At 40.6% G+C, this 13,334-nt stretch overlaps 1 protein-coding gene across 4 annotated transcripts in view; it reads right to left on the reverse strand.

The window, feature by feature from the left end:
* Positions 1–2,407: 2,407 nt before the first annotated feature.
* The window catches only part of ZNF512 (zinc finger protein 512), a 31,128-nt gene continuing 20,201 nt past the window's right edge, over positions 2,408–13,334 (reverse strand). For 3 of the 4 annotated variants that reach the window (XM_061431256.1, XM_061431255.1, XM_061431258.1), the window contains exons 11-14: positions 11,525–11,626; positions 10,589–10,651; positions 9,000–9,098; positions 2,408–4,370 (exon numbers count right to left, since the gene is read on the reverse strand). In XM_061431256.1, coding sequence (XP_061287240.1) covers positions 4,062–4,370; positions 9,000–9,098; positions 10,589–10,651; positions 11,525–11,626 — 573 coding nt within the window. In that variant the 3' untranslated portion in view covers positions 2,408–4,061. The remainder of the gene's footprint in view (positions 4,371–8,999; positions 9,099–10,588; positions 10,652–11,524; positions 11,627–13,334) is intronic. The other variant, XM_061431257.1, reaches the window with a different exon arrangement.

Raw genomic sequence — 13,334 nt, forward strand, 5'->3', positions numbered from 1 at the left:
ATAGGTTATACAGGAGACTAGGCTCACGAACAGACCCAAGACTGTATCATGAAAAAAAAAAAAAAAAAACAAAGACTGTATCATGTCTCAAAGAACATTTATTTTTCCCCCATATAATAGTCTGAGGTCATCCTGAAGGGCAAATAGTCTTTCTTGAGGTGATTCAGAGAATCAAATATTTCCATGTTGTGCTCTACCACGCCCTAGAGATGCCTTATCATATGCATCTACCAGAAGGGGAAAGTGAGCATGGAGGTACACTCACCCTCTTAAAAGTTCTGGCACAGAATTGATACATTTCTACTCACACTCCACTAGAGAAGTTAGCTAGTTAGCCTATCACTATAGGGGGATTGGGTGGAGCCCTGGGAAGTGTAGTCATTTGTCCTGTAACCCTGTAACTGTGCAACCCTGTCCAATTTTGCTGGACAGCCAGTAGGTACAAGGATGCTTCCAATATGAATTGGGAATAAGATTGTAGTATCATTATTTTAGACTGGAATATCATTCTTGTAGATGTCTACTGGAACCCCTGAGCAGGAGGAATCTATATAGCCCTAGGGTGTGCTGAGTCCCAGGGCAGATCTTCAATTTTAAGAGACTTTGCCAATTTGTTTATAAATTGATTGTACCAATGTCCGTTCCCAAGTCCAGGGAGTTCACACTGCTCCAAAATCTAGCTGGACTTGATACAGTCCAACTTCAGGACATATTATTCTGATGAATTTGGTTTAAAAACTTAAAACACTCAGTAATATGATTAGAACACTCTCTAGTGTGTCCTGCTGATCCCTGGCTCAGACAGCAAAAATAAAAGGATCCCCTGTGAGGGCCCTGGATGAGACTGGACAAGTTTAATCTCAAACCAATTACAGGCACACATCTATTTTGGGGGGCTTGGGTGCACACTACTGCAATATGGTGAAATTCACAACAAATGAGTCATATGAATTTTCCAGTTTCCCAGTGCATATCGAAAAAGTAAGAGAGTTCCAGAAAAACATCTATTTCTGCTTTATTGACTATGCCAAAGCCTTTGACTGTGTGGATCACAATTAACTGTGGAAAATTCTGAAAGAGATGGGAATACCAGACCCCCTGACCTGCCTCCTGAGAAATCTGTATGCAGGTCAAGAAGCAACAGTTAGAACTGGACAAGGAACAGACTGGTTCCAAATAGGAAAAGGAGTACGTCAAGGCTGTATATTGTCACCCTGCTTATTTAACTTATATGCAGAGCACATCATGAGAAACGCTGGGCTGGAGGAAGCACAAGCTGGAATCAAGATTGCCGGGAGAAATATCAATAACCTCAGATATGCAGATGACACCACCCTTATGGCAGTAAGTGAAGAACTAAAGAGCTTCTTGATGAAAGTGAAAGGGGAGAATGAAAAAGTTGGCCTAAAGCTCAACATTCAGAAAACGAAGATATGTCATCTGGTCCCATCACTTCATGGCAAATAGATGGGAAAACAGTGGATGAGTTTATTTTTTGGGGCTCCAAAATCACTGCAGATGGTGACTGCAGCCATGAAATTAAAAGACACTTATTCCTTGGAAGGAAAGTTATGACCAACCTAGACAGCATATTAAAAAGCAGAGACATTACTTTGCCAACAAAGGGCTGTCTAGTCAAGGCTATGGTTTTTCCAGTAGTCATATATGGATGTGAGAGTTGGACTATAAAGAAACCTGAGCACAGAGGAATTGATGCTTTTGAACTGTGGTGTTGGAGAAGACTCTTGAGAGTTCCTTGGACTGTGAGGAGATCCAACCAGTCCATTCTAAAGGAGACCAGTCCTGGGTGTTCATTGAAGGACTGGTTCATTGATGTTGAAGCTGAAATTCCAATACTTTGGCCACCTGATGCGAAGAGCTGACTCACTGGAAAAGACCCTGATGCTGGAAAAGATTGAGGGCAGGAGGAGAAGGGGACGACAGAGGATGAGATGGTTGGATAGCATCACCAACTCAACGGACATGGGTTTAGATGGACTCCAGCAGTTGGTGATGGACAGGGAGGCCTGCCATGTTGTGGTTCATAGGGTCACAAAGAGTCGGAGACAACTGAGCAACTGAACTGAACTGAACAGTGCATATAAAAGGTATGCAATGTAGACTACACTACATTGTAGTTGCTTTATAGTGTGCAATGCCATTATGTCTAAAGCAACAACTGTACATACTTCAATCAAAATCAGTATCTGTAAAGGGAAGAGCAATAAAGCAAGGTATGAGTAGATTCATTTGAACCAGCATAATTTTGGACCTAAGCAACTACTGAGAAACTGTATGTTACTTCTTCAAAACTCATTCCCATCTCTAGTCATCCTTTCCCTCCCTTCACACACACTGTCAGCAAGGAGATAGGTAGCACATTGGAGTCAATGAACAATGGAAAACATCATTCTAACACAGTCATTTATTTTTCTTGCCATTGCCAAACATTCCCCAAATCTTACTCACCAGAAATTAACAGAGCTTCTCCATTTTCCTCCCTGACAATCCTCATGAACGGAAAGGGCTTTAAGAGAGCAACTGCCAATGACAATGTCGAGTGGACAGACCATGTCCTTCGTTTCAAAACTACCTGTTCTGGTAGTATCCCAACCAAGTTTCAATGCTCCTATGTTTCAAAGTGGTCTTCACAAAAACCCACATTTTAAGGCTATATGGAGGAGCACAGAGAACAGTTAATAGTGGTAACAGCCTTTTAGATTTTGAAAAGGCAGTACTGGTCCACATCAGGGTTAAGGGTCTCTGGCTTTTTATGCGGCATAAGCCACAAAAACTGGCAAGAATACAGAAGACCAATATTTATGGAAAGGGGGAAGAGAATTCAGAAATACAATAACAGAGCTGCTCTAATTAATGCTCCAGGGAAAGCCAGCCTCAAGGAGAACAGCCTAACAGATACTATCAGCTAGGCATGAGTATCAGAAAAAGAACTTTTCTTTCCAACTCCAGATAAGTATCTACACCTGGTGTCAAAGTCTCAGGTTACAAAGAGGGCAGAACACAAGATCTAAAAAAGGGTAGAGAACAACATTCTCAGAAAATTCAGAGACAGACTTTGGCTAAATGGGAGATACAAGGACTTAACAGAGTGCAGACTAACCATCAGGTCAAGTCCAGGGAAGAAGGAATGTGCACCCTGGCTACCAATCTTCATGGCAGTACCAGCAATAGTAGGGTTCTGTGTCAAATATCAGAGGTAAAAGGGTATTACTTCTCAATCCTCAAAACTGCAGGAACAAAATAAACTGCAGGAAAGTTCATTTGAGGTGGTATTTATTTCTGCTGCCTTCTTCTTTCCAGTCATTTTATGTGAGACATATTCCTCCTAAGGCTGCGTATCATACCTGTGCATCTAGTTACTTACTGCCACCTGGGATGAAGTATTTCCCAGGAAAACCTGCGTCCAGAGGGTCTAGCTTTATTATTCTAAGTATCTTCTCACTTTCAATCCTAAAACCATAATGAGACAACAAACAGCCTCCAGAAATTCTGTCACCCAAGCAGACAGGGGACCCTTATTAAAGGAGTGACAACAGTTCTAGGTTCTAGGCTTGTTATATCACAAATACAAAATCATCAATCATATGGTTTTAAAAAGTTAGTTTGGAATCATTTTATAAGACAGATGATGGAGTAACTACGAAATCAATGGCGTTTCCAAGAACATTCTATACCCCAGTATGGGAAGGATAATCAAACAGGTTTCTTAGTCTTGTACAGGGCAAGAGGGCCTACAGTGGACCTTAAGGGGGAGCTCTTTGGGCAAGATGAGAGAAAAACAGGGGGACTCCAATGAGAATAGCAGGAAAATCTACCAAAAAGGGGATGGGGGTGGGGGTGGTGGAGGGTTCACAAGAATCAGTAGGGAAAACAGTGAAATTTACACAGGAGGAAGGAGCTGAGTGTGTCACAGCGTTACACAAACAGCTGAAAGAGTAAATTTCTCTTCACTCAGCCCCCGTGACTCAGGCCTCTCCACACAGGTCCCTGTAACCACAGCCTCCCATCCACTCTCCCAGGAGTGCTTTCACACTGACTGCCTATTTCTTTCCTCGTTTATGATTCGTCTTTGGGGACCTGACTTTCTGAAACTGTGTTGGCACTGGCTCCTGCTCTGGTTCTTTACGGGATGTCGCCACTAGCAGTTCCTCATGATTCCTCCTCTGATCCTTCCCTACTCTAAGACTTGGCTCTGTCTCAGGAAGCTCAATGCCAGGCTGCTGCCGCCGCCTTAGAGACCGTCGGCTCCTGTGCTGCTGCCTCCGCTTCTCTTCTTCTTGCTGTCGCTGTTTTATCTTCATCAGCTTCTCAAAGCTCTTGGTTGTTGTCGGATTGACAACAAACCAATCCTACAAAGGCAAAACAGAAACACCATCCAGTCAAAATACAGTGCCTGAGGAAGCGGTATGGAAGACTTTTTTTTTTAAGGTAGGATTAGGGAAGAACACAATAAGGAGGAAACAGATATGAAACTAGAGCTTAGAACTGTGTCTTATAAACTGGAGAAATTCAGTACAAAGCAGTCATTACAAGCATTTCTTGTTTAAGACATGACTTCAGGTACTACTGTAAGGGATCTACAAAGCCTGATTACTTAGCATCATCCCACCCATTCCTCTCCTTTTGAAGATCTCCTCATGAAACATAAAACATTTGGCCATAGGAGATATTTATTTCAATTTTTAATTTTGCAGCCAGACCACCTAAGTATAAATCTCAGCTCTGTTTCTAACCATGTGACCATCAGAAAACTACTTAACCTCTCTGAGTCTCAGTTTAAAAAATTAAGGGCTGGAGAACTGGAACCCAATGAAGAAGTATTCCTGCAAAAGAAAAAATCCAAAACAAAACACAGAAATAAAATCAACAAAATGTCAACGTAAATCAAGAAATCTGCTTAGTCTTCTAGCTCTAACTACCAATTCATAGGAAATAACAGAATAGAGAATCACTGCTATAGGAATGCAAACAGCCAAGTCCAGAAGGTGAGTAAACATAGGTGACCAAGGGCCTGGTTTCTTCAATAATAGGGGAAAAGAAACACCTACGTTGCCTGATGAGATTGTCACTAGCCATGTGTCATTAGTAAGCTCTTGAAATATGCTGAATCCAAATCAAGATATGCTATGTAAAACACACAGTAAATTTCAAAGACTTTCCGTGAAAAAAAATGTAAAGTAGCTCATTAATAATTCTGTATTGACTACCATGTTAAAAAGATAGTATTTTAGATATATTGTGTTTAAATAAAATACAGTATTAAAGTCAATTTCACCAGTTATCTTTATACTTTTTAAAAATGCAGTTAGTAGAAAAATCTGGATTACACATGTGGCTCACATTATATTTCTATTAGATAGCACTACTCTAGATTAAGACAGACAAACACAAGGACTTCCCTAGCAGTACAGTGGTTAAGACTCGGCACTCACAATGCAAGGGGCACTGGTTCCCTGTTCGGAGAACTAAGATTCCCCATGCCATGTGATGAGGCCAAAAAAAAAAAAAAATCTAAAACAAAGGTCCATATACTGCATTTGTCTATTTTATTTTAATTCATTCATTCATTTACTTCCTTTTTTTTCCTCCTGCAGTGGAAGCACAGAGTCTTAACCACTGGACCACCAGGGAAGTCCAGTTTTAGATCTTGATTGGAATAAATCAAATCTGAAATAAAATGATGAGACAGTTAGGGAAGTATAAATAATGAGTACATATATGATGATATAAGGAAATTTTGTTAAGTTTTAACGTGTGATGATGGTTGCAGTTATGTATTTTTAAAAGTCCTCATATTTCTAGACACAGGTTGAAAGAAGTATTGACAGCTAACATGTGATGTGGAATTTGCTTTAAAATAAGCATAAAAGGACAAGAAAAGTGGATGCAATTACCAATGACACAAGATGGGCCACACAGAGGACTGTGAAAGCTGTTCATTACACTACTCTGTGCACTTACATGTTTCTGAATGTCTGTTTAAAAAAATGTAGCCTAAGAAAGTGAGGCAAAACGGTATGAACAAGGTGAACATGTTTACCACAGTACAGAGTTCATAAATACCATCATAAATCATTGAACAAATGCTTGGGAGCAAGTCCCAGACTAAGTGAAATTTGCTGGTTCCAACTTTTGAGGAAGAAACTGGAGAAACAAGTGAACTACACAAAACCATATTTTGTTAGGAGATAATTATCTCTCAAACACTTTCTGCAGCATAAAAAGTTACAGTATTATTAAAAAAGAAAATAAGGACTGGCCTTCTTGAAGAAATCTCAGATGTGGAAAGGGATTCCCAAAGCTTCAACTGGTAAAGCAACAGGAACCACAATAGATGACACTACCTGAAGCCCAGAAAAACTAACTCAAAGTCCAGAAAAACATCTATTTCTGCTTTACTGACTATGCCAAAGCCTTTGACTGTGTGGATCACAACTAACTGTGGAAAATTCTGAAAGAGATGGGAATACCAGACCACATGACCTGCCTCTTGAGAAACCTGTATGCAGGTCAGGAAGCAACAGTTAGAACTGGACATGGAATAATAGACTGGTTCCAAATAGGAAAAGGAGTACATCAAGGCTGTATATTGTCACCCTGCTTATTTAACTTATATGCAGAGCACATCATGAGAAACGCGGGGCTGGAGGAAGCACAAGCTGGAATCAAGATTGCTGGGAGAAATATCAATAACCTCAGATATGCAGATGACAATACTCTTATGGCAGAAAGGGAAGAACAACTCAAGAGCCTCTTGATGAAAGTGAAAGAAGAGAGTGAAAAAGTTGGCTTCCAATATTCAGAAAACTAAGATCATGTCATCCGGTCCCATCACTTCATGGCAAATAGATGGGGAAACAGTGTCAGACTTTATTTTTTGGGGCTCCAAAATCACCGCAGATCATGATTGCAGCCATGAAATTAAAAGACACTTACTCCTTGGAAGGAAAGTTATGACCAACCTAGACAGCATATTGAAAAGCAGAGACATTACTTTGCCAACAAATGTCCGTCTAGTCAAGGCTATGGTTTTTCCAGTGGTCATATATGGATGTGAGAGTTGGACTATAAAGAAAGCTGAGGGCAGAAGAATTGATGCTTTTGAACTGTGGTGTTGGAGAAGACTCTTGAGAGTCCCTTGGACTGTGAGGAGATCCAACCAGTCCATCCTAAAGGATACCAATCCTGGGTGTTCATTGGAAGGACTGATGTTGAAGCTGAAACTCCAATACTTTGGCCACCTGATGCGAAGAGCTGACTCATTGGAAAAGACCCTGATGCTGGGAAAGATTGAGGGCAGGAGGAGAAGGGAACGACAAGAGGATGAGATGCTTGGATGGCATCACCGACTCAATGGACATGGGTTTGGTAAACTCTGGGAGTTGGTGATGGACAGGGAGGCCTCGAGTGCTGCGGTCCATCGGGTCGCAAAGAGTCAGACACGACTGAGCAACTGAACTGAACTGAAGCCCACATGGCTAAGAACTATTACATCTGAGGGCAGAGAACTGCTGCAGGGGCTTGCTATTTTTCCCCAGCAAGCAACAATAGTTTCTTCAGTAAAATATGCCAAGAGAATGCACACTCTACTCCTTAAGCTTTTGCAATAAGGGGTTTATTCTATAGTAAACAAATTCTCTGTTCATCTGAACTCCTAAAGACTTTCCCCAAGAGAAAACTCTTGACATTCTGAACTTAAAGCATTTTCAACTTTTAACATTTTAATTTTGAAAATTTACAGACTTTCCACAAAAGTTACAATAGTTCAATGAATACCTAGACTGACCAATGTTAATCTCTCTTCCCTTCCTTCCCTCCCTCCAACTCTCTCTTCCTTCCTTTGAACCATCTTCAGTTTAGTTACCGACATGATACTTTATTCCTAAAAACATCATGTATCTGCCTAAGAACAAGGGCATTCCCTGCATAACTACAATACAGTTATCACATTCTGGAATATTAACAATGACTCATTACTATCACTTTGTAGTATAGTTGGTATTCAAATTACCTCAGTTCTCTCAATAACATCTTTTACATTGTTTCTATGCGGTATTTCAACAATATTCACAACAGGTTGCTCAAAGATGTTGGAATACCAGAAAACAGGAGTATAGACATTGCTGTGAAACAAGAATTCCAAAGGTGTAAATGCAGCCTGGTTGTCAAATGCCTAGTTTAACTAGACTTCAGGTAATCAGAGGGCTTCTCAGGTGGCTCAGTGGTAAAGCAGGAGACACAGGAGACATGGTTCAATCCCTGTGTCGGGTAGATCCCCTGGAGAAGGAAATGGCAACCCACTCCAGTATTCTTGCCTGGGAAATCCCATGGACAGAGGAGCCTGGTGGGCCTCACTCCATGAGCTCACAACAGAGTCAGACACGACTGAGCCCGTGCACACAAGTTAATTAGAAGAATCAGGGCTGCTCATAGCCACAGTTATTTCAAATGCTTTCATGAGTGAGTGAGTGAAAGTCACTCAGTCATGTCCGACTCTTTGTGACCCCATGGACTGTAGCATGCCATGGACAATTTCTGTCCATGAAATTCTCCAGAATACTAGAGTCAGTAGGCATTCCCTTCTCCAAGGGATCTTTGCAATCCAGAGATCAAACCCAGGTCTCCCACATTGCGGGCAGATACTTTACTATCTGAGCCACCAGGGAAGCCCCAAAATACTGGAGTGGGTTGCCATTCCTTTATTCAAGAGATCTTCCTGACCTGAATCGAACCAGGGTCTCCTGCATTGCAGGCAGATTCTTTACCAGCTGAGATACCAAGGAAGCCCAAATGCTTTCATAGAAAAATACTAGTCTACATCTGATTTAAGGACGTCTTTTAATTCTAATGAGTCCAGTGGACCCTTTAGTTTTTCCTGACAGTCCCAGCCCATAGTAAGAGTCACAAAATCCACGTGCCCTGTGGCACAGTCATGGGGTCCACAAGATTATGAAGTTATGGGAAAAAAGGACCCTCACCTCAGCGTGGACAGAGTTGATGTGATACTTGACACCACTCTCTGACACAAATTCTTTCTGACAGAGAAGACACTTGTATTTTCCAGCCACAAACGTTCCCTATTTTTAAGAAAGAAAAAAAGCATGACTGGTCAATTTAGGAACAAATTTACGAAAATCCCAAACAGTAATGTATGTATCTATGTGTGTGTGTGTGTGTGTGTGTGTGTGTGTGTGTGTGTATACACACACATATATATACACATACATATATTTACAATATTGAAAAAATACAATTTATTGTTTGAACTCAAATCACCACCGAGCACTTTAAGCCTAACCTAAGTCACACCTACAAATAATGGTTACAGCACAAGTAAACTGCTAATTCAGGAGATAAGCAAGTTAGTGCCAGCAGAGACCCTCCCTTCCTCAAAGTATGGAGAAGACAGCATGCTAGGTAAAAGTTAAAGTACACCATTACACGTTAGATAGTTCACACTACCCTTCCAACAAGCCACATGTGCTACCTGGGCAATGGGTAGGGACTATTAGAAATGAAAAGAGGAAATATGACTTCAGCAAAGTGAAGAACAGCAATATATTTAGGAAAACTTGTTTGGGTATATTATCGCCATAATACATCTATTCTAATGCAATTCTATACCAAACACTGGCCCCACTAAGCCCCCAACACAATCTAAAGTTTCCCGATTTTATTATGTAAGATGTCACATTCTTCTATTTTCCCTATGTCTTCCACTTCCTTCCAGGTTTCTCCCCCTAAATGATCAAACGCCTTAAGTTCAATGAGGGACCAACATGTAATTCTTCCCACTAGAATCAATCCACTGCTGTACAGAATGCCTTGGGAATCCAGAATCAGAAGAGCACCCTCCATAAGACCTAGCTGAATGACTCAAACTAGGATCAAGGTGACAAATCCCTAAGCATTCCTGCACAGGTCTGGTTTGGGAGCCTATCACTCCCTTGTTGCCTTGAATTAAGACTTCTCTCCCCTCCTGAAGTTTCAGGTTTCCATGGTGCTCATTTTGTGTGAGCAGATACTGCTGATCAGGAACGGAAAGTGGCAACAATCCCAGGGCTGGTGGGCTATAGGACCCCTGGGTCAACATGGAAAAGATTCAGTGAGGTGAATGGCTGTGAACCTGACATCCAGGGATCCCATCTCCCATCCCCGAAAGACAGTATAGTTCAGATGGCTCTGGAGATCTTCACCAATCTAGATAAACACATGTTAAGTTGATTCTAGGAAGCTAAAGGCCCAGCAAAGCAGGACAGGCCCAGTGTAGCACAGGCTCAGGTGGAAAAAGTTAAATCCCTGATAGGCACTGAGAACTATGTATTTTTCTCCAAATTTTTTCATTGATATGACTTATGGCTATTTTGGGGTATTCTGCATCTTTGGCATGCCCTAGTATCCCACCTAGTAACAGACCAAGAATTTTTGGGACACACACAAAAAAAGTAAACCAGTCTTTGAAGTAACAGACAATAGGATAACTAGCTGTTCACCGAATCTGAATTCTCTTCCATGTAAGACTATTTTAGAGGTCATGTTCAGATAAATAGTTCAGAATGTTACAAACCAATGTACAAGAGCCCAGGTGAGCTTTAAGACCAGATACACTACTGTAGACAGCCTCACAACCCTGTAAAAGAGAAGAAGAAAGCATGTGAAGATGACACCAAATAGCATCATTTTCTTAGCAATCTGGCCATTCACATTAACCCACTCTACCCTCGGGAGGAAGAGGTCAAATAAACTGTACCACAACCACACAGAAACATATGCAAGCCAGAGAACAAGAGGTAAAAGAAAAAGAGATAAGCAAGCTGCTTAATAAAACTTAAAACATTCTCTTCTCTGGTGCCTTTCCAATACTTAGAAACACAAAAAACCGTATGCTCAGGTTTTACAAAAATTAACTTTCTCTAGTATAAATGTCTCTTGTATATCTACTCCTCCCCAAAGCACTGCATATACAATTGCAGTTGATTAATGATGGCGGGAAATTCTATGCCACTTTTCCAATCAGGAAATGAGTCATAAACCCTCCCTTTGAAACTGCGTTAAGTCCTGTGATTCTTTTGACAAACAGCATGCTATGAAAATGATACTGAACAAATTCTGAAGCTAGGCCTAAGACATCTGAGCTTTTCCTTTATGTTCTTGGAATATTCTTCTTGAGAATTCAGTCACCATGTATCCTGGTGGTAACCCAACTACAATGCAAGATAGAGAGGCCATATGGGCAGCCAATATCCCAGTTGAAGTGGCTGCTTAGAAGCCATTCAACACTCAGAACTTCCAGCTAAAAGCAACCCATAAATGATTCCAGCTGATGTCATGTATTACTACAACTGCCCTCTGAGTGTGGATAGAACTGGTGATTTACAGAACTGTTAATAAAGTAATCAATGTTTTAACTCTTTCACGTGCTTTGTCACAAAGGAATAAATAACTGAAACAACAGCAGATATTTGATCAACATTTAATGACTAGATGAAAGAGAAAGAACCACCTGGTTAGGACACTGAATGCGATGATACTTCTTGATATCTGACTTCCATTTGTGTAGTACTTCTTGGCTGAAGGTCGGTAGCCCAGGACGAGTATATTTTAACTATAAGACAGGAAACATTTTATTGGAGGAACAACTTTCAACCAAAATATCCCATAAGTAAGAGAATTATGTGAGCTCTTCAGGTCATGTAATTCTGGAGTTACGGAAGTATATATTTTTTTTTTCAGAAGTATATTTTCATACACAAAAAACATGGCACACTAGGCTTCCCTGTCCATCACCAACTCCCAGAGATTGCTCAAACTCATGCTCATCAAGAAGGATCTTAAGATCCAACTTAAGATCTTAAGGATCTTAAGATCCTTTTAAGTTCCTGAAACATATTATGTATGTTTCAAAACATCGCCTACTGTTTTGTCTTAAAACAGTTTGACTTTTAACAGAAGACAGGAGACTTTCAGATATAACATTTCATCTAAAGTTGAAAATAAAAAAGCTAGTGACAGAGCATTACACAGTAAAAATATTTGTTACAAGAGAGAGAGAAAGCAATACAGATATGTCCTCTCTCTATATATGTATACATTACACTCAAGAAATATATATATACTTAATAGAAAAGAAGAGAAGCAAAAAGCAAAGGAGAAAAGGAAAGATACAAGCATCTGAATGCAGAGTTCCAAGGAATAGCAAGGAGAGATAAGAAAGCCTTCCTCAGTGATCAATGCAAAGAAATAGAGGAAAACAACAGAATGGGAAAGACTAGAGATCTCTTCAAGAAAATTAGAGACACCAAGGGGACATTTCATGCAAAGATGGGCTCCATAAAGGACAGAAATGGTATGGACCTAACAGAAGTAGAAGATATTAAGAAGAGATGGCAAGAATACACAGAAGAACTATACAAAAAAGATCTTCATGACCCAGATAATCACAATGATGTGATCACTGACCTAGAGCCAGACATCCTGGAATGTGAAGTCAAGTGGGCCTTAGAAAGCATCACTAGGAACAAAGCTAGTGGAGGTGATGGAATTCCAGTTGAGCTATTTCAAATCCTGAAAGATGATGCTGTGAAAGTGTTGCACTCAATATGCCAGCAAATTTGGAAAACTCAGCAGTGGCCACAGGACTGGAAAAGGTCAGTTTTCATTCCAATGCCAAAGAAAGGCAATGCCAAAGAGTGCTCAAACTACCGCACAACTGCACTCATCTCACATGCTAGTAAAGTCATGCTCAAAATTCTTCAGGCCAGGCTTCAGCAATACATGAACCGTGAACTTCCAGATGTTCAAGCTGGTTTTAGAAAAGGCAGAGGAACCAGAGATCAAATTGCCAACATCCGCTGGATCATGGAAAAAGCAAGAGAGTTCCAGAAAAACATCTATTTCTGCTTTATTGACTATGCCAAAGCCTTTGACTGTGTGGATCACAATAAACTGTGGAAAATTCTGAAAGAGATGGGAATACCAGACCACCTGACCTGCCTCTTGAGAAACCTGTATGCAGGTCAGGAAGCAACAGTTAGAACTGGACATGGAACAACAGACTGGTTCCAAATAGGAAAAGGAGTACGTCAAGGCTGTATATTGTCACCCTGCTTATTTAACTTATATGCAGAGTGCATCATGAGAAACGCTGGACTGGAAGAAACACAAGCTGGAATCAAGATTGCCGGGAGAAATATCAACAACCTCAGATATGCAGATGACACCACCCTTATGAAAGAAAGTGAAGAGGAACTAAAAACCCTCTTGATGAACGTGAAAGTGGAGAGTGAAAAAGTTGGCTTAAAGCTCCACATTCA

This window comes from Bos javanicus, chromosome 11 (assembly GCF_032452875.1).
Source record: "Bos javanicus breed banteng chromosome 11, ARS-OSU_banteng_1.0, whole genome shotgun sequence".
NCBI lineage: Eukaryota > Metazoa > Chordata > Mammalia > Artiodactyla > Bovidae > Bos > Bos javanicus.